This window comes from Euprymna scolopes, chromosome 44 (genome assembly GCF_053919585.1).
Source record: "Euprymna scolopes isolate OS-2025 chromosome 44, ASM5391958v1, whole genome shotgun sequence".
NCBI classification, from domain to species: Eukaryota; Metazoa; Mollusca; class Cephalopoda; order Sepiida; family Sepiolidae; genus Euprymna; species Euprymna scolopes.
The window spans coordinates 18172269-18189261 of record NC_136525.1 but is presented as its reverse complement, the minus strand read 5'-3'; the positions used below and the strand labels follow the sequence as shown (position 1 = coordinate 18189261).

At 34.8% G+C, this 16993-nt stretch overlaps 1 protein-coding gene across 1 annotated transcript in view; it reads left to right on the top strand.

Annotated features, from left to right (window-relative positions):
* LOC145268717 (SUMO-activating enzyme subunit 2-like) overlaps positions 1-16793 on the top strand; it is a 58090-nt gene extending 41297 nt beyond the window's left edge. The window contains exons 11-18 of the mRNA XM_080124264.1: positions 993-1086; positions 4851-4963; positions 6863-7018; positions 11056-11113; positions 12120-12158; positions 14094-14199; positions 15600-15742; positions 16475-16793. Coding sequence (XP_079980390.1) covers positions 993-1086; positions 4851-4963; positions 6863-7018; positions 11056-11113; positions 12120-12158; positions 14094-14199; positions 15600-15742; positions 16475-16647 — 882 coding nt within the window. The 3' untranslated portion in view covers positions 16648-16793. The remainder of the gene's footprint in view (positions 1-992; positions 1087-4850; positions 4964-6862; positions 7019-11055; positions 11114-12119; positions 12159-14093; positions 14200-15599; positions 15743-16474) is intronic.
* The last annotated feature ends 200 nt before the right edge of the window (positions 16794-16993 follow it).

The following is a 16993-nucleotide window of genomic DNA, read 5'->3' as shown; positions in this document are numbered from 1 at the left end:
ATACATTAGTGTTAGTTTTATTGGTATTTTCAAAACAATAAATATTTATCGTTTTATTATTGGTAATGTAAAAAATAAAAAGAGAGATATTAAAAGAATCATTTTTGGGATTGGAAAATAGGCTAATATTTTTCCAATTCTCATGCCGATTCCAATACCTCAAAAAATTCTGATTTTCCCGATTCTGATTAATCATCTCGACACTATTCAAAACCATGTGCACATATTCAGGTTTATTTACAAACTAATAGTCATTTTGATCAAACAATCAGAGTACTGTCTCCAAGATGAAATAAATCTGCGTTGAATAAAAAGAAAAAAAAACTTGCGCTTTCACAAGCACAAATTTTAATTTCTGAACATTCAGGTTTCAAAATAAAGTAGATATGCTTCAAATATGAAAGACAAGTTAAAATGGGTGCGTTGGAGGAGGAAGGATGTTTTGTTTTTAAAAGGGTAATTTTCCCCAAAAGTTCAGGTTTTAAAATAAATTTATTTGGTTCTTATCCAGAATTCTCCTATATTAAAAAAAAAAAAAAGTAAAGGAAATATCTGTATTATGTGATGAAATGAAAATATCCTATTCCAAAAATCATGTGAATTGATTGAGTAATTTTATTTTTAAGCAAGAAAATCAAATTTTATGAGTAACTGAGAAGCAAATGTCTTGCGTCACCATTTTGAAAAAAATCTTAAGAAACAAAGGAAAATAACTCATCAATAATTCAAATTCGAAAAAAAATTCTAGACAAAAACTGATTATTTATTTTAAAAAAAAGAATTAATTTTTAATTTAAAAAAAAAAAAGTGATGCTTTTATTTTGTTTTCAAAATTTCTTAAATATCATTTAAAATATAAAACATTTCAAAAATATTATCTTTTTAAATAAATGCTTTCATATTGTAATAAATATTTTAATTTTTATTTTGTTATAAACAAAACTATCTTCCTGCTAATAAACCCATTTTCTGTTTTTTTTTTTATCTTTTAGGACGATGACGTTGCCATGGATTTTGTCACAGCCACAAGCAACATCCGTGCTCATATATTTAGCATTCCAATAAAATCAAAATTTGATATCAAATGTAAGTCTAAATAGCTTTCGCTTCTTTTTTCTTTTTTTTCCCCTTTTGACCCCTTCCCCATTTATTTTTAGTTAGCAGATGGGCTTTTCTTTTTATATACTTTTGTTGAGATTTTACATTTATATATATATACTAGCAGTTCAGCCTGGCTTTGCTTGGGCCCTATGTACTGGTCATAACTTTGTGCATATGTATATATATATATTTATTTAAAAGTTTGACTCATGTCTAGGTAACCTACATCTAAAATTTCAAGTGTTTAGACCCAAAATAGGCAGAGGAGTTTGGTAGAGTCTGCAAATCTCAATTCTTTCGACTTTGACCTCTTGGAAGCCAAATTTTCACCCCAAAAACTGATTAAAAAGCTTGCTGTATGTCTGAATACCCTTTATGTAAAACTTTAAATGTTTAGACCAAAAATTGGCTGAATAATTTGTTAGAGACTGCAATGGTCAAATTTTTTAACTTTGACCCCAATTTTGACATCTTAACATTCATTGTTTTGGACTCAAATAAAATTAAAAGTTTGATCTGTGTCCAAGTAACTTGCATCTAAAATTTCATGTGTTTAGACCAAAAATTTGCAGAGGAGTTTGGTAGAGTTTTCAAAGGTCAAATCTTTGAACTTTGACCCCTTGACAGCCAAATTTCTGTCCGAAAACCGATTAAAAAGATTTTCCTAAATCGCAATACCCCTTATGTCAAATCTCGAGTCTGTAGACTGAAAATTGACAATAGTTTGGTAGGGAAATGTACACACACAGACACACAATTTCACTTTTCTATATATAATATATATATATATATATATATATACTAACAGGGAAACCCAATGTTGCCCAGAATTGAATGAGGATCAACAAATGTTTCACACTTCCAATGTTGTGTGTGTGTGTGTGTGTGTGTGTGTGTGTGTGTGTGTGTGTGTGTGTGTGTGTACATTTCATAAAATACCAGGTGTTGCAATCTCTAGCCTAGACTAAACAAACTTGGTTTCATGATTTAGCAGTCATCTTATACAACCGATATATGAAAAAGTTATTAAAATTTGCTCCAATTTTGTACCTCGTCTTATCTGACGGTCGCTTTATACACCAAAATATACAATAATTTACAATTGTATTCCTGAGTTTGACACGATACACCTGATGAAGGTTGGAGGTTACATTGACTGAAACGTTGCGAAAATGACACTCAAGATGAGAACAGTAGTCCGATGCATTCAAATAATACGAATAAATGATGGGTGTTTTTTAAGCTCTACCCTAAAGCCCATGTCGTCTTAAGTGACCTCCTCATAAGACTACGCCAGACTCTAGAGGTCAGACCTATTTTTAAATTGTTTGTGTCCTAACGTTATTTTTTTATGAAAACATCTTAACATAAATAATTTTATCTGCATTGTCCAGCCAATTAACAGATCATCTTTCTTTCCCCTTCCCTCCCTCTTCCCTCCCTCCCTCCTTCCTTCTTTACCTCCTTTCTGCTATGTTTTGATACCAGCCATACTTTTATTGTCATCGAAATTGGTGAAATCAATCAATTTTCATTCAAATCTATTGGTTGCTTGTGCTAGTCAGAAACCCGTCGCGGTTCACTGAAAAGAAACTTTATATACCTCCCCGCAATGACTTGGCCCACAATACATTGTATTCTACATTGCACTGTAGAGAACCTACATTTGATTTTATAAAATTATTTTTATATAATGTCTTGAATTAAAGTTCAAAATGCAAAAGTCAAGTACGATGGCTTAATTGTGCTCTAAATAGAAACATTAATTTTGAACACACCTTTGTCTTATCAAAGAACCTACTTTGATTTTATAAGCTGGGCTCTTCTGCTTGTGTGGTGATAAAACTTTTCAAATGTGTTAGGCTGTAAAATGATGTTAACTCATCCAAACACAGTACTGTTTCGCTGTTTCACAGCTCATCAGTGCGGTTAGACAGGCAACTACCTCAAGCCAGGATCGAAACCCGACCACCCAAACGACAATCGGAGCTTCTAACCATTGCGCTATACTGCTGCTGCTATGTGGGCAGTGAATTAACAAGGTTTTGACATTGTCCAAATACCTAAGCTCAATTTGTTTACACAAAGAGCATCGCTTAATACGATGCTTAATATATAACTATATATATATATGTGTGTGTGTGTGTGTGTGTGTGTGTATTTCTATACTTTAGCAGCAAATCATCATTCATGCATGTCTGATTAAACACAACTGAGTTTGCCTTTTTTCTAATTTTGCTGGTTATCTTTTCTATTCGTCGAGCAATCTTTCTTGTTTCAGCTGGTAGGTTATATAGTATAGCGCCCAGTTGTTGTTGTTCGGCCATATTCTCAAGCGTTTTCTATTTGTACACCTGAGAATGATCGGAAGTACCGATGGAAAGCGCTAGATAATATGGCCGAACAACAACCACTACGCGCCATACAATATAACTTACCAGTCAAAAATAAGAGAGATCGCTCGGCGAATAGAAAAGATTACCAGCAAAATTGAAAAAAGACAAGTTCAGTCGTGTTTAAAAAGATATGCATGAATAAGTTATATAAATTTCATTAAATATTATAGACAATTTCTGTCTGCATATTTTACTTCTGATCCATTCTAGCTTTCTAATGAATTTTCTTGTTTATGGCAAGAACTGGCCGATGTATCTGCTATCATCACTTTTTATCTATCCGGATCCATCATCAGGAATGATTATCAGTAAGGATATTTATAAGGATGATCCCAGGAAATCAATTTATAAATATCCTAGCACTTTTACTTACCTACAACGGATTTAAAAGTATTCAGGTAAAGTGTTTATGGCAGTTATATTGGTCAGTTCTTACTGGAAACAAAAAAATACATTAAAAACCTAAAATGGATCAAAACTAAAATAACTATAATATTTAATGAATATGCTTAAAAGAAAGAATGCTGCCTTAATATACAAACATATGTAATCATTATTTACTATAATAACTATTAAATACCTACAGACGCTAGTGTTTCATCCTTTCGGGAATCATCAGCACAGGGTGTCACGATTTCGCCGGTTGAGAGATTCGAACATGACGACAGAAGTCATGTCTGGCTTCATTAGCAGGGACCCGTACCGTTCGGAGATATATATATATATATATATATATATATATATATATAGTAAGAAAGTTTGTTTTATATATATATATTAAATAAGAACGTTTTTATATATGTATATATATATATATATATGTATATATACATATATTTAGTAAGAAAGTTTGTTTTATATATATATTTGTGTGTGTGTGTGTATATGTATATATAGTAAGAAAATTTGTTATAACAAACTTTTTAACTATATATATATAATATATATATATATATATATATCATTTGTATCTGATGAGTTGTTTTGTGAGCTTCCACTATTTCAATGAAACATGTGTAAGATGTACATCATAAAATTATGAATAAAATATGAATATTAATTAAATACATCTTCTGGTTTTGAAATAATAACTTATGAGATATATATACTTGAAGAATACAAGTTTACAGTTTCCTTCTCCTAGTTTGGTTGTCATAAACCTGGCTGATGGACCCCCATCTGCACAAATTCAGTGCAAAATCCAATTACCAAATATATATTGCATAATTATGTTCACTTAACATCTTATGAATTCATATTTGGGGTAAGAATTTACAACAAAAAAAAAATCTTTCAGACTTTTAATTCCTTTTCTTTACCGATAATTTTTTTTGTTGTTCTTGTCGTCAACAGCAATGGCTGGCAACATCATTCCTGCAATTGCCACAACAAATGCGATAATTGCTGGACTGATTGTCATGGAAGCCCTAAAAATTTTATCCGGAAATATTGAAAACTGTAAAACTGTAAGTTGTTTGAGATTTGATTTTCTATCTCTCTTTTCCTCACCTCTTTCCTTCCTCCTTTCTCCTTCTCTCCATCCCCCTTCTTTCCCTCTTTGCTTTTCTTCTCTTTCCCTCTCTCTCTCCTTTCTTTCCCTTTCTCTCTTTCCCCTCTCTGCCTTTCTCCTTCCTGCGCCCCTCTCCGTCTTTCTATTTCCCTACCTCCCTCCTTCTCTCCCTCGCTCTCATTCTCCTTCACTCCCTCTCTCACACTGTCCTTCCCTATTTCTTTCTTTTTCCTTCTCTTTTTTCTCCTTTCCTTCCTCTTTGTCTGTTTTCCTCCCTTTCTCTTTTCTCTTTCCCTCCTCTCTTTTTCTTTTTCTCTCTGTTCTCTTCCGTCTCTCTCTCTCTCTTTTTCCTTTTTTCCTCTCTCTCCTTCTCTCTCCACTTTTCTCTCTCTCTCTCTCTCTCTCTCTTTCTCTCGAGAGGGGGGATCATCCTGTATATAGTCAAACTCCATCCTCAGAGTGTTGTTTTCTTTTTTTTCTCCCCCCCCCCTCAACACACATCTCCAAACTTACTTGGAAAACCTGTTCAGTTATGTTCCAGAAATTATCACTTCACGTAAAAATATGGCATCGGTAGTTAGGAGGAATAGAACACAGTAATGTGGAATTTTGTAGTGAAGCAAGGGTTGCCTAATCACTAAACTTAACAGATTTGTGTATTTGTTTGTAAAACTTTCATAAAATGAGGTATTTTTTCAAGAAAAATTTGGTGTCGGTAGTGGGGAATTAAAATGAAACACAGTAATGTGGAATTTGATAATGAAGCAAGGGTTGTCTAATCACTAACTGTGCATTAATTTGAAAATCCTACTGAGACATTGTTAAAAGATGTCATAATTTTTCTTACAATTTTAGTGCCGATAGTGACGAAGAAAAAACTCAGTAATATTGAAATTTATGATGAAGCAATGGTTGCCTAATTCTTAACACCAGGATGATGTATTTATGTACTAATTTGGAAAGTCTAATGATCTACTTTCTAAAAATTGCTTCAGTTTTCTTAAAATTATGGTAGCCTTGGTGGTAAGAGAAATTATTTAACATGTTGTACAATACTTGTCAATAGCATGTGAAATTGTTTCATGTATGTATTTTAATTACCCGTCCGAGGGTAGGTAAAATTATTTTAAATATGTGTTGTATATTACCCATCCCCGCAAAGAAACATTATTTCATATATATGGTATAAATTACTTATCCTACATAAGGTACAATTATTTGATACGTGTAATACCCGTCCTAGGGTAGGTAAAATATTCTTTTGCTCAAAAAATTTATGATACATAGACATTAAAAATTCTTCTCTCCGAAGAATAACAAATATGTCCAAAATCAGCTTCAATTTTCTCATTGTTTATACGGTCCCGAGCACCTCCAAACACCCGGGCAATGCCGGGCACCCAGGCTAGCATAATAATAAATACGAAATCTGCATTAATCAAAATATCATATTTAAGCATGTTTTATGACCGGGCAATGCCAGGCGCCCAGCTAGTAGTTAAATACTTACAATTTATAAAGAATTGGAATCTGGAAAAACATTGGAATTGTGTCATCACTAAAATATATAATTCAATAAATGAAAGCTTTTATAATATACTTAATTAAAATTAAAACAAATACCAGAATTACAAATTTAACAGCAAAGAAAAAAAAAGAAAAGAAATGGATAGAATCTATAAAATTCAATTACAGGAAATTCTAGCAAGGATTGAACCCCGAATAAATTTTTTAAAGAAATAATGTGAAACTGTGTTTTATATTTGGTTGCTTTTTTTCTCTTGTTGCGTTTTTCTTTTTGTTTTTCTTTAAATTTTCTTTTTATTCCATGTTTTTAATTGCATGATCCCAACAGGTCTATCTGAATCGTCAACCTGCCTCTCGGAAACAATTGCTTGCCCCGTGTGCCCTTGTGAAACCCAACCCTGAATGTTACGTGTGTGCAGACAAACCGGAAGTGACTGTGCTGTTGAACACACAGAAGACGTCAATCAAAACATTGGAAGACAAAGTAAGGCAAGAAAGGGAGAGAATTGAATTTCTATATAACTCTCTCTTTCTCTCTCTTCTCTCTCTCTCTCTTTCACTCTCTCTCTCTCTTTCACTCTCTCTCTTTCACTCTCTCTCTTTCACTCTCTCTTCTTCACTTTCTCTTTTTCTTTTTCTCTTTCTCTCTCTTTCTCTCTCTCCTTCACTCTCTCTCTCCTTCACTTTCTCTCTTACTTTTTCTCTTTCTTTTTCTCTCTCTTTAACTCTCTCTACTTCAATCTCTCTCTCTCTCCTTCACTTTCTCTCTCTTTCTAACTCTTTCTTTGTTCGTGCTAAGTTACTGGCTTTCTGACCATGCATTGATGTTATTTTGTTTTCCCTTTCCCTTTGCAAAGTAAAAAAAAAAAATTTTCCCCTACAAAACAATTAAACTAAACATCATTAATAAATATTCAAAGATATAAAGAACTTAAAACATAAAACTGTTTTTGAAAATGATTTGGCATTCAATAAACTGAAAAGGTTTGATATGCCGTAAAACTTTCTCTTTCTTTTTCTCTCCTGTTCTTTTCCTCTCTTTCTCCCTTCCGTTTTTGTCTCTACTTCTGTCTCTATTAGAATAAATATTAATTTTCACTATTGTCATTATATTTGAGTTTAATCATATATATATATATAACCAACAATCACGAGGTTGTCTCCTCAGCAACCGACAAGGCTAACATGCTTGCCAGTCGGTTTGCCTCAAACTCCACACTGGACCCTTCCAACCACCCCCTACCTGACTTTCCTATGCGGACAGACGCCACACTAGACGATCTGAAAACCACCCCTGCTCAGGTGCATGCTATCATAAAAACCCTTGACACCTCAAAAGCATGTGGACCCGATCTTATCCCAGCTGTGCTATTAAAAAAGTGCTCAGCCGAAGTAGCTCCAGTTCTCTCCAAACTCTACAACAAATGTCTTAATGAAGCTTGCTTTCCGGGCTGTTGGAAAACTGCTTCTGTTGTACCAGTATTCAAGAATTCTGGCGAAAGGACAGACCCATCAAATTATCGCCCCATTAGCCTCCTCCCACTTTTTGCCAAAATATTTGAGACCATAATTAACCATGCTCTAGTCCATCATCTTACAGATGCTAAACTACTGACTGACAAACAATATGGATTTAGACAAGCCCGTTCCACGGCAGACATCCTCACCGTGATCTCTGAACGTATATACCAATCACTGGACAAAGCGGGGGAAGGCAGAGCGGTAGCTCTAGATATATCTAAGGCTTTTGACAGGGTATGGCATGAGGGTCTCCTCAGGAAGATTAGATCTTACGGTATCACTGGTAGAATACTTAACATAATTAAATCCTTCTTAGATAAGAGAAAAATCCAGGTAGTCCTCGACGGTCGCACATCTAAACAATATGATATAAATGCGGGAGTGCCCCAGGGTTCTATCCTTGGACCTCTATTGTTCCTGATATTCATAAATGACCTCCCCGACAACATTGCCTCTGAGATGGGTATATATGCTGATGACACTACACTCTATGGCAGACACGACAGGAAGACGAATGAACACATTTCTAAAGAAATGGCAGAAACACTAGAGGAAGACCTCCAATCTGTAGTGGAATGGGGACAAAAGTGGTTGGTCGCGTTCAATGCTGCCAAGACTAAACTAGTTTCATTCAATAATTACAAGAAACCCTCTCTACCACCAATAGCAATGGCCAACGACCCTTTATCTGAGAGTCCATCTTTCAAACTCCTTGGCCTAACGTTCACAGGAAACATGAGTTGGAACAATTACATTGAAGGCATTGCCAGGGCCGCTGCAAGAAAGGTAGGCTCTCTCTACCGTGCTAGAAAACTACTAACACCCGAAAGTATCCTGTACCTCTATAAGGCCACCATTCGCCCATGTATGGAGTATTGCTGCCACATCTGGGCTGGTGCATCTGCTACTAGTCTCTCGCTCCTTGACAAGGTTCAAAAGAGAGTCGCAAATCTGATAGGCCCTGAACTGGCATCTAAGCTTCAGCCTCTGTCCCATCGACGAAATGTTGCATCCCTCTGCCTGTTCTACAAGTATTTTAGTGGTGAATGCTCTGATGAACTGCAATCACTTGTGCCCCCACGACGCGAGCACCCTCGACAAACCCGACAGGCTACTAGATCCCACCCCCACACTGTAGAGGTCCCTAGATGTAAAAGATCTTTTTACTCCAATAGTTTCTTCCCCAGAACCGCAAGACTCTGGAATTCCATTCCAGGTCCCTGCTTCCCCAACAGTACTGACGTGCAGAAGTTCAAGTGTAACGTGAACCGACACCTTGCTGCCCAAATCCCTACATAGTACCCCAGTAGTTGTTGCCCCTGATAGTAGCCCCCTACACCAAAGTGGCAATTTGCCTTGTTTGGGGTGAAAATGTAATAAAAAAAAAAAAAAAAAAATATATATATATATATATATATATATATATAAAGCTTACCCCTTAAAAACCATTTCAGAAAAATGACCATTTCAATATAAAAGTTTGGTTACAATGATTATTAAAAACCAAGTCTATTTTTTAAAGGGAGACAATCCATTTTTTCATAGTCCATAAATAACTTGTTACTTATCTCCCTTGAACTTCCCACTCGATTTGTAACCATATAAAATATACATTTTTTTTTTTTTTTGTTAAATGCATCCCATAATAAGCAACGGCCAGGACACCGTTTGGCTTTTATTTCCAGTCGAATTATAAAATAATATCTACATTTACAAGGTTGAAACGATAAAATTGTCGCACTAGAAAAGACGACATGATTCCATTTCCGTTTGATGAAAATCGTTTTTTTTTTTTTGTTTTGTTGCGAACCATTTACTAGTTGGCCAGTTGTATACAAATCCCAAGACCCCGATAGGAGCGTTCTATCATGTCTGAAAATGACACAATGTTCAATGAGCGAGATCAGAGATGTGCCATTTTATATTTTTTAAAAAAATTTGTTTATCATGAAAAGCTTAATGCTCTCTACCGATCAAAGTTATGACAACAGGACCATTGCCAGCACCCTCAAAATGAATTGCTGAATTACACAAATAACAGGGACATGCCCAGGATGATGAAAATAAAATTCTTGGCTATGGTTATGATCTTTCGTATGGTTTCAAGTAAGGGCCACATCATGCCACCTCACATCTTCAAAGTCGGCTTTAAAGTCAACGCCGAAATGTACCTGGATGTGTTAAAGAGTGTGGTGATCTCCTAGTGCAATCAGGTGGCTGCTGGCAGACCCTGGGTGTGGCAGTAGGACTTTGCGCTTGCCCACAAGTCCAAAGAGACCCAGGCTTGGCTTCAGAAGCAGTGCTACAACTTTGGACCTTTTTCTTACTGATTCCCTTTCCTCCCCGAACCTAAGCCTGCTGAGCCACTTCGTTTGGTCACATGTTGAGAACATCACCAATATGGCCTCCCACAATACCAAAGCTAGCCTGATTGCTACTATCCGTAGAATATTCACCGATCTCCCACTGCCGCTTGTGGAAAAGGCATGCTTCCAGTTTCAGACCCATATTGAGATGGTGATTGAGGCTGAAGGTGGTTACATTGAATAGACGTCAGCTCTACTATGTAATCAAGTTACCTGAATTGATTTTTTTATTAAAAGTTTTAAAATAAAACTGTAGTGTTTTCTTTAAAGTGGCAACTTTATCGTTTCACCCTGCATAACTTGCTTTTGCAGATTTTTATTTAATACTGTGGGGGTATTAAATATTTATTTAAAGCATAATAAAATAAAATTAAAGAATACAATTTTTTTTGCAAAGCTTTTCATGATAAACAAATTTTTTTAAAAAATATAAAGCATTGCAGAGATGGTGTTCCTATTGTCTCCCCGCAAGATTATCTTTTTCAGTTTTTTTTAATTCATACTAATTTTGACATTTCATATAAGTATGTAATAATGTTTTCACCTGAAATGCGTTTGTTAAAAAAATTACTAATCTATACAACATTGTGATAAATTATTCTGATTGGTTGCTTTTTTTCTCGTTTTTCTACAGATAGTTAAAGGTCATTTGGGAATGGTGGAACCTGATGTGGAAATTGACGATGGAAAAGGTCAGTATGAGAATCTTACGTTAAAATAAAATTGCATATTAGTTATTATAGGAACAAACTAAATTGTCTTTTGCATCTTTTTGAACTCTGGATCATACACGGAATTTCGAACTGAATCCTTTATTTAACAAGGATGACAAACATTTGCTTTTTAGCAGAAGTTTGCTTTCTTTTTTCTTTTTTTTATTCTATTTCTGTCCTTTCCTCTTCCGTGTGTATTTTAATTTTTAAAAAACTTTTTGTAAGCTCAATAACTTAGTTTAAATCAGACGCATGTCGCCTCTCCTGCCCTGGCGTTTGATATCTCGGTTATTACCATGATCATGTTGACACACCGGTTCTTGGTAGATTACGAAAGTTAAGCAACGTTGAGACTGGTCAGTATTAGATGAGGGATCATTTGGAAATACCAGCCGCTGTATGTAGGATGATGTTGACACCTTCCTGCAAGAGTTGCAACAACCGAACACCATCAACTCCCCTAACCAGGGTATACATGCGACTATACATCATTTTTAAATTTAAGATTCCCTTGACACTAAACCTTAAACCTAACCCGCCAAAGGTGAATGTGAGATATATGTAACATGCATCAAAATTCTGAACTGTGTGCAAAGTGACATCACAAAAGAAAAACGTTATAAAGAATGTGTGCACAGACACAACCACGTTCAAGAGGACAGAGGTCAAAGAGAAATAGCATGATCATGTTTTATTTGGGAAAGTACCCGAAAATAAATGTTGGTGGGAAAAAGTGAGTCAAGTTATTATTTGTCCTATGTTCCTTGTGACATACTCTGCTACAACGTGTTAGGTTCTGAGTGTCTGCATATTAACATGTATGTAAATGTTGGTGACGTTACATAACTTACATATAACCCTCGAAAGCAAAACTAGATACAGGCTGTTTGTTACCTCCCCTTCTTCGGTCAGTGTCAGCTTTCTCTACCTATAAAATGTGTTTATGATAAACATTTCAATCCAGTGTTTGTATTTTCTTTTCTAGGTACAATTATTATTACAAGCGAAGAGGGCGAAACTGATGGTAAGTGTTTATTTCTTTATCTACCTTTTTTTTTTTCTTGCATTTTCACCACAAACAAGGCACAGTGCCACTTTGATGTAGGGGGCTACTATCAGGGATGTAATTTGCAGGGAGATTATGTAGGGAGCTGTTTGCATTACACTTCTCCATGTCAGTACAGTTAGGGAAGCAGGGATCTGGAAAGAGAATTCCAAAATCTAGCCATCCAAAGGAAAAAAAAACTATTAAAGTAGAAGACTTTCTGGCATCTAGGGATCTCTACTGTGTAGGGGTGGTATTTTGCTGCTTGTTGGGTTTGTCAGGGGAATTTACGTTGAGGGGTACAAGGGTTTGTAGTTCATCAGAGCACCTACCATTAAAATACTTGTAAAGCAGGTAACGGGATGCAACATTTCATCGATGGGACAGAAGTTGAAGCCTAGCTAACAGTGCAGGACCTATTAGGTTGGTGACTCTCTTTTGAACCCTGTCTAAGAGTGAGAGACTAGTAGCAAATGCACCATCCCATATGTGACAACAATACTCCATACGTGGACGAATGGTGGCCTTCTAGATATACAGGATACTCTCAGACATAAATAACTTCCTAGAATGGTAAAAAGTGCCCATCTTCTTTGCAGCAACCTTGGCAATGCCCTTCATGTATCTGTTCAAATTCATGTTCCCTGTGAATGTTAAGCCAAGTACAGCTGTGAAATATTGCCGATGGAGAGCAAGTGACCTACAAAAGTTTGAGATGTCTGATCACTGCTGTTTGTGTCGCTTCCTTCATGTTCATTGGCAGCAGTTTATCTTGAATGCTGTTGTTCGTTCTTGCAACGTATCCTCTTAACAACAAAGTCTCCTCTCAAGATGTCTTTGCTGGTTTGGTTACGTGCTTTGTTGTCACCCAGAAGATTTCATCCACAAGACTCCTCCTCAGGGCTGGAAAAGACTATACAAGTTAGAAAAACATTTCATCCAAGGCATGAAAATTGTTAAACAAAATGTTTTTACTATAGGCTTTAAAAATAAAGGTACAAGATTCAATTTGAAATTTATTTATCTTCAAAGTGTATTTTTATAAATTTTACAAAGTAAGGTATGCAAATTTAATACCTTACTTTGTAAAATGTATAAAAGTGCACTTTGAAGATAAATTTCAAATTGAATCTTGTACCCTTATTTTTAAAGCCTATAGTAAAAACATTTTGTTTAACAATTTTCATGCCTTGGATGAAATGCTCTTCTAACTTCTATCCTATCTTTTTAAGATTATATTTTATTTAATTTATTAATTTGGATTTTAAAGAAGATGAATGTGATTTTGTATGTATTTATAAAAACTCTCCTACTCTCTATTTCAGATTGTATTTCTCCTCACACAACTCATTTTTGCAACCCCCTCTTTGTATTATTGCAGGTCTGAATATTTTCTGTTTCAGTTTGTAATTCTCCTCACTCCACAACTCTTTTTTGCAACTCTCTCTTTGTCATACATGTCTGAATAATAAGAAAATCTGAATGTTTTTAACAAAAACTTTTTTAGATTAATTTTTTTAAAACTTCTTTCAGAATAGAAAATCTTTACAATTTAATAAAGAACATATTTCATATAGGTTTCATCAAAAATATTCAGTAGATAACGAAAAAAATAGAGATGAAAATTTCAAAAGGAGTGTATGACTGGTTATGCTCAATAGTAGTCCTCGCTAGTGAAAGACTTTGTTATTGTATTATTATTTAAAACATTTTGTGCCCTGCGCTTTTGCGCGAGGACTAATAATTTTTTTACCCCTTAGGGGTAAATTCACCCTTGGTTGAGAACTTCTGATCTAATATATAAGGGTCACTTTTATTCGAGGACAAGTCCAGATACTCCTGTTGATAAAATGCTAAGAATGTCCGTTGATGTTTTATGAAGAAAATAATTTGTCTTTTTTTTTTTTCCTCCAGCAAACGACGAAAAGATGCTGAGTGACTTCAACATTGTAAACGGAACTCGATTAAAATGTGATGACTTTTTGCAAAATTATAATTTGGTCATCACAATCCAACACGTGTAAGTTTTAAATCCTCTACTTCTCCTCTTCTTTCATATTTTTGTACAATTCTCATAAATAGTTTTCAGTCGCTTTCTGAAGACACTATCCGTCTAACTCAAAATGCACCAAAAATTGATTTTATTGTTTTTTGTGGGTTTTTTTTTTACCTTTTCCTTTGCAAACATCATGTTCTGCAAAGTAAAAAATGTACAATTCTTTTAAATAGTTTCTGATGCTAAGATAAGGCTGTCTAAAGATACTGGTATCCTGATCTAAACTGCACCCAACGTTTATGTTATTGTTTTCTTTTCCTTTCTCTTTGAAAAACTCAATCATGTTTTGCAAAATTATAAAGTAACGCAGTTTACTGCAAACAAATTTAAAAACTGCAAGTTGCTTGGATTCTTTGGCATAAACAGTTCTTTAGCATGAACAGTTCATTCTTTTACATGAGCAGTTCTTTAGCATAAATCATTCTTTGGCATGAACAGTTCATTGGCAGAACAATTCTTTTACATGAATAGTTTTTTAGCATAAATAATTCTTTGGCATGAGCAGTTCTTTAGCATAAATAATTCTTTGGCATGAGCAGTTCTTTTGCATAAATCATTCTTTGGCATGAGCAGTTCTTTAGCATAAATAATTCTTTGGCATGAGCAGTTCTTTAGCATAAATAATTCTTTGGCATGAGCAGTTCTTTAGCATAAATAATTCTTTGGCACCAGCAGTTCTTTAGCATAAATAATTCTTTGGCATGAGCAGTTCTTTAGCATAAATAATTCTTTGGCATGAGCAGTTCTTTAGCATAAATCATTCTTTGGCACCAGCAGTTCTTTAGCATAAATAATTCTTTGGCACCAGCAGTTCTTTAGCATAAATAATTCTTTGGCACCAGCAGTTCTTTAGCATAAATCATTCTTTGGCACCAGCAGTTCTTTAGCATAAATAATTCTTTGGCATGAGCAGTTCTTTAGCATAAATAATTCTTTGGAATGAGCAGTTCTTTAGCATAAATAATTCTTTGGCACTAGCAGTTCTTTTGCATAAATCATTCTTTGGCACTGGTAGTTAAGTACGAACAGTTCTGTAGCATGAAGCACATATTCCATGTGATTATTCAGCCAGGAAATTGCATCGGTTCCAAAGCCAACAGATTATTACCCGTTTTTGAAATGTCCTTTTGACCTATTGACTGAGGAACGGCTGATCTTGTGCGGTTCTAGGAAGTCGTGTAAAAAAACAGCAATTTTTAAATCTTTGCAAGTTGCTTCCTCCTTCAGGAACTGCTTCAAGGTCCCCTTGGTGTGCAACACAGATGTTTAATATGAGAAAAACAAAAGAAATTGCAGCAGCTTTCAATCACGACTGATTCTGTTGTAATTATGATTTTGAGAATCTTTTAAATTTTATTTTGTAGCGAGAAACTCGAGGACAATGTAGAGTTTTCCGTTGTCGGGGATGCAAGTGCACTGAAGGCTAAAGAGCAGCAGAAAGAGGAGGACCAAAACAAGGCCGGACCTTCAAATAATGCACCTCTTCCTTCCACTTCGAAAACACAAGGTAAGGATGACCATTTGATCCATTTGTTGACTACTTTTTCACCGTAATGGTTTCGGTCCTGAATATGACCTTAAACTATATCCAATGGTGAGGCCCCAGCTTGTGGGCTTTGGGGAGTGTGGAGCCACTCTCTAATTGCCATTGCTTCCAGGTCAATTCTGACCCAGAGTGGTAGTACCTGTTATGGTCCCAACTATGGGTTAAATAGAAACTGACTTGAAAGAAAACAAATATATTCTATTGAAAACTTTTTCTTCAAAATCACTGGATTCGGCATTAAATAACCTGAAAAGGGTTGATATGCAATAAAACAAAAACATCTTTGTTCTTTGTGACTTTACGATCATTCTATTAATAGTAAAAGAGGGTATTGAAAAGATTTCCTGCTATTTTGCGTGGACTAGGACCACCTTTATGTCAACCCATGATTCGTGCTCGCAGAAATTCTGATAGGTCTGATGATCCTTTGGTTCGTAGTATGCTTCAATGTTTTTAGATGCAATTTAAATGCGATACTCAGTTATTTCAGCACTATTCTTATCTGTGAATATAAATGAGCATATATTAATCTTAGAAAAAATATTTATTTGAGTGTCTATTCTTTTCTGTTGTGTGTGTGTGTGTTTTAATATATATATAAATAAAACTGAAAAAAATATAATTATATATGTATGAATTAGCCATTTTCCACACATATCCCGCCATTTGCTTATTATTTTTAATTCATTTCAGTTGAGGATGAAGATGACGACTTGCTGATCATCGAACCAGAACAGGATGTTGTTCTTGATTTGAGTTCCACAAAACGTAAAAGGAAAGCATCTGAGGAACTTCCAGATGATGACGTAAAGAGCAAAAAGAGTAAAGCCGATGGCACCGACTGTGACAACGCCATCATCTTGTAAAACGGTCTCCCGTTTTTCTATTTTTTTTTTTTTCTTTCATTTTTGGAAACTTTCTTCATCATTTTTCTTTCATTATCTCATTTTTGTAGCTGCCAAAATAAACATTTTTTTTTTTTTTAATTCATAAATCCAAAAAAGTCTTCCTTTTTATTTTGTTTTTTATTTATTTTTTTAAATAGATGACCTGTGACCTATTATTATATAACACTGTTGCCCCCCCTATAAAAAGCAAAGTTTATGAAGTGATTGAAAAAGAGGAAATAAGCTGATCAAACAAAAGTATAGGAAATGAGCTTAGTAGAAAGACAATGGAGAGGAAGTTGTTCACAAAGGAACACAAAGGAAA